Source organism: Trichinella spiralis, assembly GCF_000181795.1.
Source record: "Trichinella spiralis strain ISS 195 chromosome Unknown Scfld2, whole genome shotgun sequence".
NCBI lineage: Eukaryota > Metazoa > Nematoda > Enoplea > Trichinellida > Trichinellidae > Trichinella > Trichinella spiralis.
In genome coordinates, this window is record NW_003526941.1 from 9,972,493 (window position 1) to 9,989,877 (window position 17,385).

Here is a 17,385-nt window from a genome sequence, read left to right on the forward strand (position 1 = left end):
TTTGTTGTGCGTGGGATTTGCCGAAAGCACTGCAAAATGGAACCTCCGGCCCCCACAACGTTTTGGGCTAACAGTTGCTTATCCACCGAAACACTAATACTGAAAGGCTTTGTCGAAGAATGGAAAAATGGGGCAACAGAAAAAACAAAATTGATTACTGGCGGGGATGAAGTGATGGAAACCAACGGTTGTAGCTAAGGGAATTTTTCGCTCTATCACTTGCGGAAAATTTCAATGTCTTTTTGGAATGTCCGGACAAATGTTGGGCAATCTGTGCTGTGGCATGACGCCAATTCGTTCAGCTGCTGAATTGATTCACCAGGCATTTTTTATTGGCATTTATCGTATTATCTCGCTGTATTATTTGAAACACTTTAACAGCGTTGTTCTTCAAACGGTTCGAAAGCCAGCGGCTAAGCGGTTGTGATCTGATAAGTGGATGACGCGTCGACAATGATTTTTTTCCAAGAATTTCAATTGATTTAGCCGTAATTCAGCTTTCGGTTGTGTTGGTCACTGTTTTTCAGATCTGATTAAGATTAATTCTTCTACTTATTATTCAATATAAAAACATTTTGTAATTAAAAATCATTTGAAATGTTACGTAATACTATTTGCAACTTATTGCGTCATTCTTGGACAAAACTTTGATATCATTAGCTTAGAATAGCAACAGGTTTATATAAATGGAAACCGTGCAATGTATTGTAGAATAAAAAATAAAACCATTCGAAGGCATTCCAAATAAGCGAATGAGTATGCCAGTGACACTGATTTTTTGGCGCGGGACGTTTTAATAAAAAAAATATGTAAAGTTTATCATCGATGAGTTTCATTTTGCATTAGGCTCCAATAAATCCTTTTTTATAATTTTAATAAATTTCGAAAAATGAAAACAAATTACTCGAAATTTAATTTGGATAAAAGTTTAAACTTGCATTTTTCATACTGTATTATATTTTATTTAATACTGTACTATTCCGTTCTGACGCGCAGTAAGTGTATTGATTTGTGTGGTTGTATTTGCTTTCTGAACGTTTGTTTTTAGTGTTTTATTTAAATGAAACATATTTTTTTCTTAAAAATAAGTTTTCTTTCCTTTTTCTCATATCAAAGGAGAATACATTTTATTTTTTTGCTGTTGTTAAATATAGTTTTAAATTTCTGCATGTTTTTAACTAATTTACTGAATTCAGCGAAAATAATTTTTCTTTAAATAAACCATGTAACCATAAATGCCATAAATATGTTTAAGGTAAACTTATTCATTTAGCCATTTTTCTGACTTTTACAAATTACTTTTACTTGGTGTTACTATCGTTATTGTTTAGCTTATTTCAGATGTTAGTTAAAGTGAAAACTTTGACGGGAAAGGAGGTGGAACTTGATATAGATGCTTCTGACCTGGTGGAGCGGATTAAAGAAAAAATTGAAGAAAAAGAAGGTATCCCTCCAGCGCAGCAGAGGTTAATTCATGCTGGCAAACAAATGAGCGAAGGGAAAACAGCGGCAGAATATAAAATAACTGGTGGTGCGGTATTGCATTTGGTTCTTGCTTTAAGAGGAGGCAGTTTATGAATATGAAGATTTCTACATACTTAAATTGCATTTTGCATGCAGCGTACTAATGAGACTGCTGATATTTTTACTTTGTTACATGACTTTTATTACTTCAACTGGTATGAAATTATAATGTTCACTTTGCTTTAATTTGTTAAAACGTGAATAAAATTTATCTTTTCTATTTTATGTCTCTTTGATCGTTAGAGAGAATTTAAGTATTACTAGCTGAATGAATCGATCGATTTTTGTTAAACATTGAAAGATTTCACGCTCTGTTAAACTTCATTTTAAAATTTATTGTAGAAAACGATGGCAGAATTCGTCCTGAATTTGGGTTACGGTAGTGACGACGTGCTGTAGTAGTTGCTTTGCAGCCAGTGGAAAGTGTAATGCATGCGTTAGGTTATTGCGTTATCTTTGTGTTTTTTTGCTTGAGAAGTGATGTAGTATATCGTTCTAAGTGTTCGTATATTGTATTTTGCTTCAGCTAAACAGTAGCTAATTATTCGATCGAGAACAATTGGATTCGTTGTAAAAAATGAAGAAGTAACTAACTTCTGGTATGAACAGAAGCAGTATTTTGTTCTCCGTGTGTTTGCCAAGCCTAGTAGATTATTTCAAGCATTATCCGGTTCTTTGCTTTTCCAACATATCCATATCAAACCCATTTCCATCAGACTGGCAAGCAGTGAAATTTAGATGAGAAAAAGTAGGCGGAGTTCGTTTGGGGAAATTACTGCTCGACTCCTGTTGTGGCAGAAAACTTGCAAAAGCGTTGCAAATGAAAATGAAGAAATGATCTTGTAAACGCTGTACAGCAGTATTTCTAAAAAACCTCTAGAAATGGCATAGTTTTGGCTTCAGTAGTCGAACCAGCACAAAAGAAAAACAGGTAAACGAAATTTTAATATTATAACCACAACTGAAGCTTACTGTTATTACTGAGTAACTTGCATCGTGTGATTTTAGAGCTTGTCTTTGTTCTTTTGATTAGTTTATTTTGTGAATTTAAATTTGTTCATCAACAAACATATCTTCATTGCCCTTTTTAAATGATGCGCATTAAAATTTGTACTTTTTACTTTTTTAAATTTGCTACTGTTTTGCGTAAGTTTTTACTATTTTAGAAATGTCTAAAAAATACTTCGTAGTTACTCATATAAAATTAATTATAAAATTGGTTTTCATATTTATTTGTAATGATGTTAATGAAAAAAAGAATTTCATTTCAGTAATCAAAATGTGATAATTTTTAGTGGACAATTTATTGCGCAAGTGAATTTGACATTCAGCTGTTATCAACTAATTGATTGTTGTTCATTTGGTTATCTCTTATCGAGTGCTTACAAATCATTAGTAAAGCAACTTTGAGTAATTTTATTCATTTATTTTTCTTTCGAATACATTTTATACATAATGAAGAAGAGAAAATTTTAATGTAAATGTAGCAGCGAGGCAGAGTTCTAATTTCCGTAAAGAGAAAATTAGCTTTCAAAACGGAGACACTGACTTAACCATTTTTGCACTTCTTCAGTAGACACACCTTTCCTCGTCGCATAATCCATAATCTGTTTAAAATATTTTATGACAGAATTAATTAATGAATGAAATTTTGGCCATTCATTACTTGATCTTTGTCAATTTTTCCAACGGCAAAATACTTCGCTTTTGAATGCGCAAAGTATAGTCCACAAACAGATGCCGTCGGATGCATAGCCATCGATTCCGTCAAATGAATACCTGTATTTTTGTCAACATCAAGAAGTTTCCACAATGTGCGCATTTCAGACAAATCTGGTTGACATGGATAACCAGGGGCTGGTCGTATACCTTCATATTGTATCCTGTGCAATGCATCAACTGACAACGATTCACTTGTATATCCCCAAAAATTCAGTCGAACTCTTTCGTGCAGTTCTTCCGCAAAAGCCTGAATAATTTACACGTAAATACAATAGGTACTTTATGAAATGTTTCTTTTAATTTAAATATGGATTAATTAAATACCAAAAAAATAAATAAATATTAAATGGCATCACCTCAGATAGGCGATCAGCCAAAGCTTTGCACATGATTGCATGATAATCGTCCAACTGTTGTTCATAAGATGACACCAATTTCTCAAGTCCTATGCCAACTGTAAGAGCAAACATACCAATGTAATCGTACATGTCCATGGATTTTGGAACTATAAAATCTGACAAACAAAGATAAGGCTGTTCAGATTGTTCTTTAACCGCCTGTTGACGCAGACCATGTAAAACACCAATTGGAGATGATTTGTCCATATTTTCTGGACTGAAAGCAGTAAATTTGTTATATCGCACGATAGAAAATTATAAATTGAAAATCGAACTTCAAAATTAATATGTCGTCACCATCGCTCAACGCTGGAAAAATACCAATCACAGCGTTGGCTTGTAACAGTGATTCATTGCAAATCTTTGAAAGTAGTTGTTGAGCATCATCGAAAACTCTTTTCGCCTCTTCACCAATATCTGGATCGTCAAATAGTTTTGGAAATCCACGATTTGGATATTTTCCTCTTAATTGCCAAACATCGAAAAAAGGTTTCCAATCAATGTATGGAATAAACTGTTCAATATCATAATCAGTGAAACACTGCACTCCAATGGTGTTTGGTTTTGCTGACAAAAAAATTATGAATTCAATTCACGTAATAAGAATATGAAGAAAAAGAAAACACAATTTACAAGGAATATACGTAGACCAGTCGAGCTTCAAAGAATGCTCTCTAGCCACATTCAGAGGAACAAAACGAAGCTCCTAAAACGAGAGTCAACAGAAAATTAAAACAAACAAACAACAAAATAATCGTTGAATTTAAAAATATGTACAGAAAAATTATCAAAATAATCTTGTCGAATTTCTTCGTACAATTCTTCAGTTTCGCAGAGAAATTCCCCACGCATTTTCTCATCCATCAAAGAAGAACACTAAAAATAAAAAAATAAATGCTTTTCATCTAGTGGTGATTGGTTGATGCACAAATTGTCGACCACAACAACACTCTTGCTAGCATCAGAAACGTGAACAACTGGCCCACTGTAAGCTGACTTTATTTTTACTGCTGTATGTATTCTACAAGAATCTGTATTAATTATTATTCAGATGTTAGCAAATAGAGAAATTATTATTTACCGTGAAGTAGTAGCACCACCAATGAGTAGTGGGATTTTGAAATCGACGCGTTGCATCTCTTTAGCAACGTAAATCATTTCCTCTAGCGATGGTGTAATCAACCCGGACAAACCAATCATATCTCAACGAAAAGACAAAATATAAAAATGATAATTCCAAGTATAATAATACTGTTTACCAGCATTGTTATCTATGGCTGCTTTCAATATTTTATCACACGGGGTCATGATACCAAGATCGATCACTCTACATTATGTTTGTGTTATAAGTGACAATTGAAAAATTAACATAATCCATAATGACAATAATAACTTACTTGAAATTGTTACATCCCAGAACAACTGAGACGATATTTTTACCAATATCATGTACATCACCTTTAACAGTTGCTAAAATTATTGTTCCTCGATAATTCTAAAAACATTTTAAAAATAAATCTACTTTAGCAATTGGCAATTATAAAAATAGCATTTTCACAATTTCGTCTTCTGCTTTGCTTTCTTTTTCTCGTTCCATAAAAGGAACAAGATATTCAACAGCTTTTTTCATCACTCTAGCAGATTTGATCACCTGAGGAAGAAACATCTTTCCAGAGCCGAATAAATCTCCAACTGCAGCCATTCCCTGAAAAGAATGGATGAAAACATGAATGCAATGAAAACTATTGTTTTTCATTCAAAAATTATACCGTCATCAAAGGACCTTCGATGATGTTTAGAGGCCTTGGATAAATGTCTGTCATATTTCGAGCTTGCTCCACGTCATCAATGACATAATCACTGATACCTTTGATTAAAGCGTGCTTCAGACGCTCATCAACTGGCCAGTCACGCCATTCGACTTTTGGAATATTTTTTTCTTCAGTCAATTTATCACCTTCTTTTTCTGCATATGCTAGCAAATCTTCTGTAGCGCCAGGAGAACGGTTTAACAACAAATTCGTACACAGTTCTAGCAGAGTTTTTTCAATTTCTGAATACACTGGCAAACATCCCGCGTTTACAATGCCCATATCTAAACCAGCCTTAAAAAATTTTCATTTAAAAAGTTTTCGTATAATTTAATTTCAAAGATGTCAATACTTGGATAGCATAATATAGAAAAACGCTGTGCATGGCTTCGCGAATCTTATCTCGACCTCGAAATGCAAAACTGACGTTGCTGATGCCACCGGATATTCGACACTCAGGAAACAGTTTCTAAAATTATGAGTTAAAAAAGGAAACAAAAATTTCATTGATTGAACCTTGACAATTTTTGCTGATTCGAAAAAAGAGACTGCATAAGTATTGTGCTCTTCAATGCCAGTACCTACAGTAAGCACATTCAAATCGAAAATAATATCGGCAGGATCGATTTTTGCTTCTTCGACGAGAAGATTGTACGAACGTTGACAAACTTTCACACGATGTTCAACAGTAGTTGCCTAAAAGTATAAACTCTTGTAAATTCGTCCTCTCTCTCTTAATTGATCTGCATCCACTTGTCCAGTTTCATCAAAAGCCATAACAACAATTGCAGCACCATATTTTTTCAGTGTTTTGGCATGTTGTAAAAATTTCTCCTCTCCTTCTTTCAAACTTATACTATTTGCAATGCATTTCCCTTGAAAACACTGCAAACCAGCTTCGATTACCAAAAAATTGGAAGAATCGATACAAAGCGGAACCTGAATTGAAAATATGCTAATGGTAAATTTTATGCAATTCATTTTAAATACTTTTGAAATATCCGGATCTGAACTGATCAAATTCACAAATTTGATCATACTATTAACACCGTCCAACATCGCTTCATCTAAATTTACATCCAAAATCTGTGCACCCAATTCCACTTGCTCCTTAGCCACTTGAAGTGCCATCTAATTTGATTAAATTGATCAACTCACTTAAAAAAGCAATGAATAATCGAACCTCATAATTTCCTTTTTTTATCATGCTAGCAAAACGTCGACTTCCTGCAACGTTGCAACGTTCTCCAATGTTGACAAAATTTGTAAAAGGTCCAATTTGCATTGATTCTAGACCTAAATATAATACAGTATAATAATATAAAGAGGAACTTTAATTATGTTACAATCAAATACCTGAAAGGAGTGTATAACTTTTGAAAATATCTTTCTGAGGACATCTCGGTGGAACACCTTTAACTGCTTGGCAAATTTTAGCAATATGATCTGGTGTAGTGCCACAACAGCCTCCCACAATATTCACCAAACCATCAACAGCAAATTGCTAACAATTGAATCAAAAGCCAAATTGTATATTATTATTATTTTTCTTTAATTATATAAAAAAATATTTTTCTACTTTTATTGTAGCTGCTGTTTGTTCAGGTGATTCATCGTATTCTCCAAAAGAATTTGGCAAACCTGCATCATATTATTAGATAAATAAATTTCAATTACCAGCATTTCAATGCCAGCATATACCAGCGTTTGGATAGCAGATAACATACGCAGATGTATTTTTGCTGACTGTCTCAATAAATGGTCGCATGTCCGTTGCGCCAAGCGCACAGTTTAATCCAACGCTGAAAGATAGTCGAAAAAGTAATAAGTTAATGAAAAAAGTGTTGAAGCATTCAAATAAATTTCACCAAAATGGATCAGCATGTTGTACACTTATCAGAAAAGCTTCAATCGATTGTCCAGACAAAGTGCGACCACTTTTGTCAACTACAGTACCAGATAAAAAAACAGGAATACGCGTCTGTCGTTCTTCAAATAGTGTTTGAATTGCAAAAATGGCTGCCTAAAAATAACATTTTCCCAATCTAATGCAATTGTATACCCAAACTGCATATTATTTATTCAACCTTTGCATTTGCGGTGTCAAAAATAGTTTCCACCAAAAAAGCGTCCACTTCACCGTCAAGCAATGCCTCTGCCTGTTCTTTATAAGCATTGGCAAGCTCAGTAAATGCTGCGTTAAAAAATACATATTTATTGATTTGAAAAATGGGTAATCACACTTACAAATATTACGATATTCTGGTCGTTCGACGGATGGTGATATAGACAGTGTTTTATTGGTTGGTCCGATTGAACCTAAAACAAAACACTGTTGGCCTAAAAGTAAAAACGCAAAAAGATTAATATTTGAAAGGAAAACATGCAAATCATCAATTGTATACCTGTTTCATTTTCTGTATCGCTAGCAGCTTGTTTGGCAATCTTCGATGCTTCAAAATTCAATTCATAAATCAAAGATTCCAGCTTGTAATCCGCTTGAGCTATTCTGTTACTGCTGAATGTATTCGTTTCTATGAAATCCGCTCCGGCATCAAAATAACGTCGGTGAATTTCATAAATTATATCTGGTCGAGTCAGCGTTAATAAGTCGTTGTTTCCCTTCAATGATACAGGGTGGTCAGCGAAACGTGTTCCTCTGTATGATGATTCGTCCAGATGGAATCTTTGAATCATTGTACCCATGCCACCGTCAATGATCATCACACGCTTTTCAAGGATTGATCGAAATTTTTTGAACATATCATCGCATTTCTTAGCCATCTTTTGCTAAACTTGAAGAACAATAAAAATAAAGATTAACGCTTGACATCCGTACCAATCATACTGTATTTCTATTGCGCTGCTGGCAATAAGACAATGTACCCCGTGCGGTTTTTTTACTCTCACACCCCTGCTTCTACACAGATTTTGTTTCTCAGAGATGAACATGAATTAATTCATAAATTAATGGCTAAATTCGGCCAACGCCAACAAGTTAGCGTTTAAGATGCGGAAAATGTACAATGAGCGGGCGTTGAATGCAACGAAAAACTTCCTGGAGCATCATTATGGTAAGAACACGTGCATTTTTATTTCCATTCGGTTTTGCAAATTAAACATCCTGTTGTGTTTTAACTGTGATCAATTAATAACCTGTTAATTGAGTTAACTTTAAAAACTCAGGTACCGTGAAATTTCAAATTACAGTGCATCCAGCAATCTGCCATCGAAATTTGACTAGTTTTTTTTTTCAATAAACGTACAGTATAGTTTAAATAATATATAAGTGAAATTTAAAATGAGAAAAAATGTTGAAAAATCAATGACATTAATGGCTTTTTCGGTCAACATTGATTTTGCTAATATGTATGCGAAAACTTGAATCCGGTTGTAATGTAGCGCTAGTGCCAAAGGCTTCAATGCTAACTTGTTTTTGAAAACTCTCTGCATAGGTCAAAGAACGACCATGCACAAGATAGAACTTTAACATCTTTTTAAATAGAGTGAACAATTTTTTCTGTACGTACATTTTAGAAAAAAACTGATGCAGCAACACAATAGATGTTTAAATTAAAACTATTATCCAGACTAACAAGAAATTAATAATACTTGAAGAATTTATTGGTGCTGTTTTGTTTGTTAATGGTCGTACAACATTTATCCTGTCAAATCTGTGGGATAGAAACAGTAAACGGTTGTTTTATTGATTGAAAATTAAAACACCTGAAAACCAGTAATTCTTCTTCAGCAGTATTCGTTAAAATGTAATCATTGATTAAAAACAGAACATTAATAAACATGAGGATTTTTTACATTTAAAATTGTAAAATGGAACATAAATATTTCTTTACCACAAACATCTTGTTAATATATTGCATTGAATTGTTCGACGTAACTGTGAAGATAAACTGAGGGCAAGAATTCTCAAAACGTAGTGTTTAGCAGATCTGTTCTTATTTATTTAAATTGTTTTAAAAAATTATTGAAATTGTATTAGACAGTATTTACATTCATGAACTTAAATAATATATTTGTATTTATTTTATAAATATGAATTTTTTTAAATTGAAATAAAGTCATGAAAATATAGATAATCTAATTATTGAAGCTTTATTAATTCAACTAAATTTTTAAATTCAGCTCTTTTCAGTTTACAGTATGAGCATTCCGTTGCGTCAAATTATCAAAATAATAAAATGACATGAAAGGATGTTTGATATTTAGATTACAAATATTTTAAATTATTAAGCGTGCTTTAACTTTACCGTAATTTAAAACAGCAAAATCGGATGATGGTCTGATTAATCCAAAATTTATGCTGATATGAACATAAAACGTACATATGAATTCAACACAGAAAATTAAGTATAAAATTTCCCGTCTGAACTTATAGAAAGTACTATAACTTATTTCATAATATACTATGATAAATCATATTGTAATTTATTTTCGTCTTGTTGATATTTACAATTTTCATATTCATATATATATATATATATATATATATATATATATATATATATATATATATATATATATTTTATTTTGACATAAAAATGTAATATTATATTTTAAACTGTTTCGAATTTATGCTATTAGCTTTATTATTTCGAATGTTCATGTAAATTTTTAATATTAGGAAAACAAAACAGTAATTAATTTGCATTTATTAGGAGAGAATGTCTCTAAATGTTATTGGTTGTTTTGTTCTCAACTTGTGATACGCTGCTTTATTTAATTTTGTTTAACGTTTTGTTTTTATACAGTACTTAAAAAGTAATTCAAGTTTAATGAAAGTAGCACAAAAATTTTATAATAATGAATTTTAGTTGTAAAATTTATATTGTTTTAAAACATTTGTGTTTTCACATTTACATGAAGATATTTTTGTGCTGTAATGTTTGCAAGATACTGGAAGCGTATAATCTTTACAAACGTTAATTTTCAATAGTTTTAATTATTAATTATAATAATTATAAGGTTAATATTATTTTTAAAAATAAAGACAGGCAATTTAGTTTTTGAAAAATATTTTTGTCGAAATAATATTTCAATTTATATTTCCCTTTAAATTATTATTATTTTACAGAACTGAATAATAGAAAATTAAAATTGAACATGATCATTGTCTAAGATGACTCTTCATCTATGGCGTAATTATGCGTGTTGCAAATTTAATTTTGTTATCAAAGCGACAGGAGGAAAAAGCAGGAATGAGCTTTTAGAAATTAACATTAGCTGTGTTAATTTTAGCACTGTTGAAAAAAAGTTTTTCACAAGGAAGAAAAACAAATTCTATTGAAGCGGTAATGCAGAAAATGTAATGAAAGAACTGGAAATAATTGAAAAGTTATTTTCTTTTTTATTTCAAAATTACAATATGTTCATTAAGTTTTTTGAAACTTTTTACGTTTCATTCTGAAAAATATATTGCAATAGAAAAAATTACAATTTTCATTTGTTTGGCGTATCCATTTAATTTGTCCTCTCTGTGTTTCCAATGTCTCCAATTAAGTTAGCTGCTTAAGCGGAGGAAATATAAGACGGTTGATCATATTAACATTATCAATAAATATTCGAAGAAAATCTTATTTAAATGGGGGAAGAAAAGATTAACGTCCAAATATGAAGCCAATGAAGCATATATTAACATTCTGTTATGTTGGATATAGATTGTCAATTCACAGTTCTTTGTATATATTTCAAATTTTACATCCTGTTCTGTTGAACAATAATCAATGTGTGGTGATAGTTTGCTGTATTTTTTTGATTATTAAGTTTAGAATTTTACTTCACTGCAGAAAAATCCGGTTGAGTTTTATCCATTGTATGTAAATAAGTGAAAGGAGCATGTGAATCCACTTGCAAATACAATAGTTATGCAGTTCATTCATTTATAACAATGATCAAACTGATAAGAAAGGATGAAACAAAATAAAAAAAAGAAATTGAAAAGAACAAAAATAAAATAATAATTGATTATAACTTGAATTGTTAATAGCAAGTTTGATAAAATATTGAAAGCGCGCACCTTTTGCCGACGAGACAATGATATTGTGAAGCAGACGACGACAAGCATGCATGGGGAAAAAAATCCAAACCAGACAGAGTTTGGACAATTCAAAGTGTGTATTTTCCAGTTGTGTGCAGTTGTAAGCATTTTATAAATTTTGCTGAAACTAGATGCAATAAGAATGGATTTTCAAAAAAAAAGAAAAATTAAAATAACTAGAAATTGTGTAATTTTATTTTATTTCACAATCCAAGCAGCCTTAACCAGAAGCTCTGTTTGATTATTTTGATAGACTGTTTTTATTTGTCTTATTTTTTCTCTCTTTTGGCTATTCTAATGTGTGCAATTGATTCTGGTAATTGCACTTCTGGGCTGAGCTGTATTCTCAATTTGCAAGTTTCATTTGCATAATGTAATTTGAATAAATATTGGCAATCGTTTCGAGCAAGGCTGCAGCAATTTTTGGCCATTTTATCAATTGATTTGTGTTCTTGTTGTCTTTGTATATTATGGACAGATGTGTATGTATTGGTATTTTGAAATATCGGTTGAAATTTTTTTCTTTTTAATTTTCCTTCATAAATTTCCTCTGCGTGATTTAATACCGCAAACGTTGTGCGAATTTTATTTGAAAATTGCTTTTACATTTTAATATATATTTTTTTTTCAACTTGTTCAGAACCAAAGATGTATTAATTGAATCAATAATTTGAACATTGTAAAAAATGCAAGTCAGCTCAATTGACACAGAAAATGATATCCTTTAAATTGGATTGAACAGAAATTGGATATTTGGTGAGATATTTCAAAAATGAATTTTATTTAATTTTACATTATTAAGATAAAAAAGTTAATTTTGTATATATATATATTAAATAGCAGTTGAAATTTTTAATTAACAGACCTATTGCATGGCTATTCAATATGTAGGATAATGAATTACAAAATAACTATAGGATTTATCAACTTTTCCTTGATCATAAACCAATGTTATTTATTCATCGAATTTTCATTATTCAAAAGCAGTGAAAACTTTGAATTTTCTGTTCACATTGTCCAAAATGTATATTCAGCTTTATTATTTTAAAACAACTCTGTAAATAATATAAAGCTGAATTTTCACTTTGAATTTTTCCTGTGATAGATTGAGAAGCTGAAACAAATTTGAAAAAAAAGTGAGACATTTACAATTTTTTATTTTTATTTTTTGTTGAATGAGATAAAAATTATGAAAAACGAAGCTGAACATTATTATTATTATTATTCGTTTTTTTCTCTTGGTAAGCTTTTGGATTAAATTTTTGCAACAAAGGGCTTTGAAAAAAAAGATCGAAGCGAAACAATTAAAAGCTTGATCTCAAGGTAATATGTTTTTAGTGATTGAACGGAAATGCGCAAGTAGCCAGTTATAAATTTTGAAACAGTTTCCATTCGACGTTCAAATCCTCTTTTCATCATTATTGTTACTATTGCCACAATTGCTTTATCACCATAACGACAACTTTTACAACTGAAACTGAAAAACTGATAATAATATATATATATATGTATGTATAGATTGTGTGTGTTTCTTCGTTTTATTCATTTTCAGAACAAGGAAATTCCATATTTCTCCTCATCCTCATCATCAAGCATTATCACTTGTTAAATGTGCGGAAATAATAATTTTGTTTTTTTTATTTTGAATAGAAATCAGAACATCTTGTGTTGAATTGTTGAAGAATTTCATTTCAAATTTACTTTATTTTTAGTGCTTCAACAAAGAATTGCACGAGAAAGAAAATTTCCAAACACACTGGCCGAAAGCAATTTATTGATCATCACTGGCTTTGGAAAATTTTTTCATTAAGTTGCAACTGAATTATTTATATTCATGATTGGTTTTTAAAAAAATCCACAGGTAATATACGTATATATTTTTTTTCAGCTTTTGGTCAATTTTTAAAATTACATTTTAAACATCATGTCCACAGTTTTCAATTTACAACACTAGGCAGGAAATTTATAATGACGACCAAGTGAATTTAATTTTGTTTTAATACGACAGTTGAGTTGATAATTTCATTTCTGACTGAAGGAAAAAATGATTTTAGTTGTACTTTATTATTTTTTTTATTTTCAATTAATTTCATTCTTTGCAATTATTGACCAAAGAATAAGGAAATTATTCAAAAAAGACAATGATGATGATGCAACTTTGAGTTGAACATATAGCATAAAAGAATTGAGGGATAATATTCGTTTAAAAAGAAATATGAAAACGATTTTCTTCGAGCTTTGTTTTTTTTGAAAAATTTCGAATAGAAATAAAAAACGAAAACGATGCTGCACGTAGTGAAAAAGAAAGAAATGGCCAAGGAATGTGCAAATGATTATCACTTTGGACAAAATTTATTTCCTCTGCAAACGCCACCACCACAAGCATATCATTTTTGCTTAAGGCTGTTGACCCAGTTGCAATTTTTCATCAAGCTTTCTTTCTTTCTTTCTTTTTTTCTTCTCCAACATTCGACTTTTCCAGTCACAATCACTTATACCATCAATGCGTCAAATGTCTGCATATAACCAGTAGACTGACTGATAAGCGAGAGAGAGAGAGTGAAAGAGCAAAAAAAAAAGCTTTCAACGAAGTCAATCAAAAATATTCATCGATAAAATTAGCAGTTCAAACGAACCAAGCTGTTCATTCATTGAGGAAACTGCTTTTTTCTTCTTTTTTTTGGAAAATATTTTATGACAAGCTATATATATATATATATATAATAATGGTTTTCATTATTTAAATTTAAATGAAAATTTACTTGAAATGGTCAATATGATGCGATATGTTTTACTGCTTGGCAAGAGAAGTACTTCTCTCTGTTTTTGATGAGAATTTATTTAGTACATGAAAACTTCACATTAACATTTAAAAACCAATAATACATTTTTTTCATTATTATTATCAAAAATCAACTCGAACTCGTATTATTATTATTATTACATATGAATGTAATTGCTACTTTGAGATATAATTAATTATTTCCTTTTATGCATGAATTTGCAAGTACATTGTCTCACGGGCTGTTCAAATCAGTGAACAAATACAAGAATTGAGCGCAGTACATTTGCACATAGAAAAAAAAGCAAACATTTGACAAGTCAAATAACTTTATTGACATAAGTAACAGGCGCCAGTAAGCAAATGATGGCGAAGAGAATTTTTTTTCCTCTTCTCCTCTTGATCGCTTTCTTCTGAATTGTCAAGAATATGTTCGATCAGCCTATTTTTAATCACCATCACAACTTGACTGGAGCATGAAGCATGATGACAAATCTGCACGCATACAAGAAGAAGAAGAAGAAGAGAAAAAATTGTCCAACCGCTCTGGTTTTCCTTCTCACCTTTCCTTCCAGCCCAGCATCACATCAGTATAAACGACAAGTTGGCATCAATTTTTGCTGTTGTCTGGCTTTTATCAGCATTAGTACTGATAAAATTGCAAAAACTCTCTGCGAAACTGTCAACTTCTGTTTTTTTATCTGTACTTCTTATAGTCTACTATTGAAATTCACTAGAAACACTTCTACTGCTTCACTTCCTTGTTCCAATTGTTCTGAGAAAAAGTTTCGATTTTCATCCAGCCCCTTATGTTCATTTTTGTATGAAATGGCCAGTTGTGTTGTTCTTTTGGATCAATTTTCCCCAAAAGCGCCAATCAATTTATGCACAATTTTTATGGTGATGCAATTTTTCTTTTTTCTTCTCTTTGTTCAAATAACGATAAATTTGGAAAATTACTCGATGAAGTGAAATATTTTGAATATTTAAATTTCCACTTTAATTAATTGCACATTTTCCAAAGCTTTTTTATGAATATGTTTACTGTAAAAGGGATTTACTTGCTTGTCATTAATTGACTACCAGATACGGTAAATGCTGAAAGCCACTCGATTCAGTTGCTGCTGCATTTAGTGCAGAAACCAGCCGCCTGTGCCCCAGTGGACATCTGTGGTGCTTTTGTAAAGCATTGTGGAATTCTTTTTTTCGTAAATATAAATTTACAAAATGACTACTCAATTTGATCAACTCTTGACATGCGTGGGCATAGTGGTGACGACAAATTGCGCTATTTTAATTTCGAATTGGCGGATTGGTTGCGGCTGTCTGTTTTTTGTTTCTCTTATTTTCTTCTTGGGCATCTCAGCACATCTGCCTTTTTACAGCCGTTGGATATGAATCGGCATCCATATTTTTTCTGTAATGGTTATAATTTTATTTATTTAAAACTTTTAATTTGCTGTTTGATCATTTTTGGTTGGTCGGCTAATAATTGGTCGTTGACGAGTTCGTGTTCGCGGAAGATGCGCCCAATCGAAACATTGCAACTCGATTTTGCTCATCCATGCGAACTGCTGCTTTGCGCGTTTCTTTCTTCTTCTTTTTTATTAATTCCGTTGATTTTTCTTCCATTTTACTTTACCTACTTTTCAATAGTTGCATCTTTTGCTTTGTTTTAATTTTACGTATGTTCAAACCATTTTTCAATAATGATATGAAATCGACTACTTTTTTTTATTTAGAATGATTAGGCATAGCTGACCTCTACCGCGACCAAGTTCAGCCTGCGTCCTCCTCGTTTTTGTTCGTTTGTTGTTGTCAGGGCGCGCCGATGGCTGCCAAGCTGCGCTGTTTGGTCAGCAAAAATAAACGTCGTTATCAAGAAGACGGGTTTGATCTCGATCTCAGCTGTGAGTATACTAATTTATTTAATAATAAGTGGAAATCACATTCTAATCCTTTATCATTCGTTACATTATTATTCATTTTTTATTGTTATTACTTTTTTAAAATGCTTTTTGTTGCAAAACGCGATCGGTTTCTATGATGTGCAGGGCTGCTGTCCAGTGTACTGTAGCGTAGGATCGGACGTGGCCGCATCCGGTGACATGATCAGTCAGCAGGTGTCGCTTTTGTGTGATCAGCGGATCAGCGGAGTATTTTTTTATTGCCAATTTTGAGAAAAGTTAGAACGAAATTTTTTAAATCAACGTTGATTACCTTTGAGCAGTAGGCTAGAAAAAAAATTTTTTTTCCCCATCAATCAGTCTTTGCTTTTATCGTATTTGTAGTGGAATTATTCATTTTATTAACGGCGTAGAAAGTGGGGGATCACTTTGTAAATTCCATTCAAAAGCATATTTGCTGCTGATCTGCATAGTTGAATTTTATCGAGTAAAATTTTAACCGTTGACTACTTTTCAATATTGATTTTTGAAAATTGGAGGAAAAAAATTTTTTTTCAAAATATATACATTCAACCAAATCTTAAGTGACATGTAAATTTCACCTGTGTCGAATGTCGATTATTATTGCCATTGTTGTAAAAGAAAAAAGACGCTTCACGGTTCGATGAAAATTTTTTCACATGTTTCTTTTTCTGCTTGCTGTTCAGGTATGTTTAACGTACCGCAGCAAATGTGATAATTTTAATTGAATAGCACCAGCATTTTGCTGGTGTGCGATTTGTAATTTTGTTTTTGTTATGGAAACGTAATTTTTTTAATTTGCAAAATTTGAGCAAAATATCAGTTCACTTTTTTGTTCTTGATGATAAAACTTTTCATTTGAGCAATTCGAAATGAATTTTTTGAAAAATGAGAAGATTGGTATTGTAATTTATACTCTATTTACAGATATATGCCCAAATATAATAGCGATGGGCTTTCCAGCCGAAAAGCTAGAGGGCGTTTATCGAAATCATATCGACGACGTCGTACGGTAAGTGATTTTATATGCAATTTCAAAATAGAGACATCCATAAAATTTATTTTAATCCAATTCCAATTCAATCCAAGTAATAAAATAAGCATGGTAAAAAAATACTTCAAATCATTTTTGTATTTTCAATTTGATAAATTGATAAATATGAAT

The 17,385-nt window shown here is 31.4% G+C and overlaps 4 protein-coding genes across 4 annotated transcripts; 1 reads left to right on the plus strand and 3 right to left on the minus strand.

Moving 5' to 3' along the window:
- Positions 1-1,341: 1,341 nt before the first annotated feature.
- On the plus strand, positions 1,342-1,710 carry Tsp_07639 (conserved domain protein). The gene is made up of 2 exons (XM_003381039.1): positions 1,342-1,536; positions 1,621-1,710. Exons 1-2 carry the CDS (start codon positions 1,342-1,344, stop codon positions 1,708-1,710), a joined length of 285 nt encoding a protein of 94 aa, XP_003381087.1.
- Positions 1,711-3,047: 1,337 nt separating this feature from the next.
- Tsp_07638 (methionine synthase) lies at positions 3,048-7,223 on the minus strand. The gene is given in 21 exon segments (XM_003381040.1): positions 3,048-3,131; positions 3,191-3,493; positions 3,603-3,700; positions 3,719-3,861; positions 3,920-4,108; positions 4,289-4,350; positions 4,422-4,520; positions 4,614-4,665; positions 4,726-4,846; positions 4,904-4,971; positions 5,042-5,139; positions 5,203-5,349; positions 5,414-5,749; positions 5,832-5,924; positions 5,972-6,151; positions 6,209-6,394; positions 6,446-6,586; positions 6,639-6,751; positions 6,812-6,959; positions 7,035-7,096; positions 7,157-7,223. The coding sequence occupies 21 exon segments, from the start codon at positions 7,221-7,223 to the stop codon at positions 3,048-3,050; spliced, it is 2,790 nt and encodes a 929-aa protein (XP_003381088.1).
- A 96-nt stretch (positions 7,224-7,319) lies between these two features.
- Positions 7,320-8,239, minus strand: Tsp_07637 (methionine synthase). Its single transcript, XM_003381041.1, has 4 exons — positions 7,861-8,239; positions 7,712-7,795; positions 7,543-7,649; positions 7,320-7,478 (listed from the first exon to the last, which is right to left on the minus strand). The coding sequence occupies exons 1-4, from the start codon at positions 8,237-8,239 to the stop codon at positions 7,320-7,322; spliced, it is 729 nt and encodes a 242-aa protein (XP_003381089.1).
- Positions 8,240-12,764: 4,525 nt separating this feature from the next.
- Tsp_07636 (conserved hypothetical protein) lies at positions 12,765-14,875 on the minus strand. Its single transcript, XM_003381042.1, has 3 exons — positions 14,856-14,875; positions 14,532-14,705; positions 12,765-12,987 (listed from the first exon to the last, which is right to left on the minus strand). The coding sequence occupies exons 1-3, from the start codon at positions 14,873-14,875 to the stop codon at positions 12,765-12,767; spliced, it is 417 nt and encodes a 138-aa protein (XP_003381090.1).
- Positions 14,876-17,385: the final 2,510 nt, after the last annotated feature.

Excerpts from the sequence above, each read along its gene's own strand:
- Tsp_07638 (XM_003381040.1), bottom strand. The coding sequence starts at position 7,223 with ATGCGACCATTTATTGAGACAGTCAGCAAAAATACATCTGCGTATGTT. Across the intron at positions 6,395-6,445 it reads CAGATCCGGATATTTCAAAA|GTTCCGCTTTGTATCGATTC; the intron begins GTATTTAAAATG and ends TTTTCAATTCAG. Across the intron at positions 4,972-5,041 it reads CTGGGATGTAACAATTTCAA|AGTGATCGATCTTGGTATCA; the intron begins GTAAGTTATTAT and ends AACATAATGTAG.
- Tsp_07636 (XM_003381042.1), bottom strand. The coding sequence starts at position 14,875 with ATGCTGGGCTGGAAGGAAAG. Across the intron at positions 14,706-14,855 it reads ATGCTGGGCTGGAAGGAAAG|AAGAAAGCGATCAAGAGGAG; the intron begins GTGAGAAGGAAA and ends TTGACAATTCAG. Across the intron at positions 12,988-14,531 it reads TTCACTGATTTGAACAGCCC|TTTCAGTTGTAAAAGTTGTC; the intron begins GTGAGACAATGT and ends TCAGTTTTTCAG.
- Tsp_07639 (XM_003381039.1), top strand. The coding sequence starts at position 1,342 with ATGTTAGTTAAAGTGAAAACTTTGACGGGAAAGGAGGTGGAACTTGAT. Across the intron at positions 1,537-1,620 it reads ATAAAATAACTGGTGGTGCG|CGTACTAATGAGACTGCTGA; the intron begins GTATTGCATTTG and ends TTTTGCATGCAG.
- Tsp_07637 (XM_003381041.1), bottom strand. The coding sequence starts at position 8,239 with ATGGCTAAGAAATGCGATGATATGTTCAAAAAATTTCGATCAATCCTT. Across the intron at positions 7,650-7,711 it reads CGTCGAACGACCAGAATATC|CATTTACTGAGCTTGCCAAT; the intron begins GTAATATTTGTA and ends TTTTTAACGCAG. Across the intron at positions 7,479-7,542 it reads TTGACACCGCAAATGCAAAG|GCAGCCATTTTTGCAATTCA; the intron begins GTTGAATAAATA and ends TGTTATTTTTAG.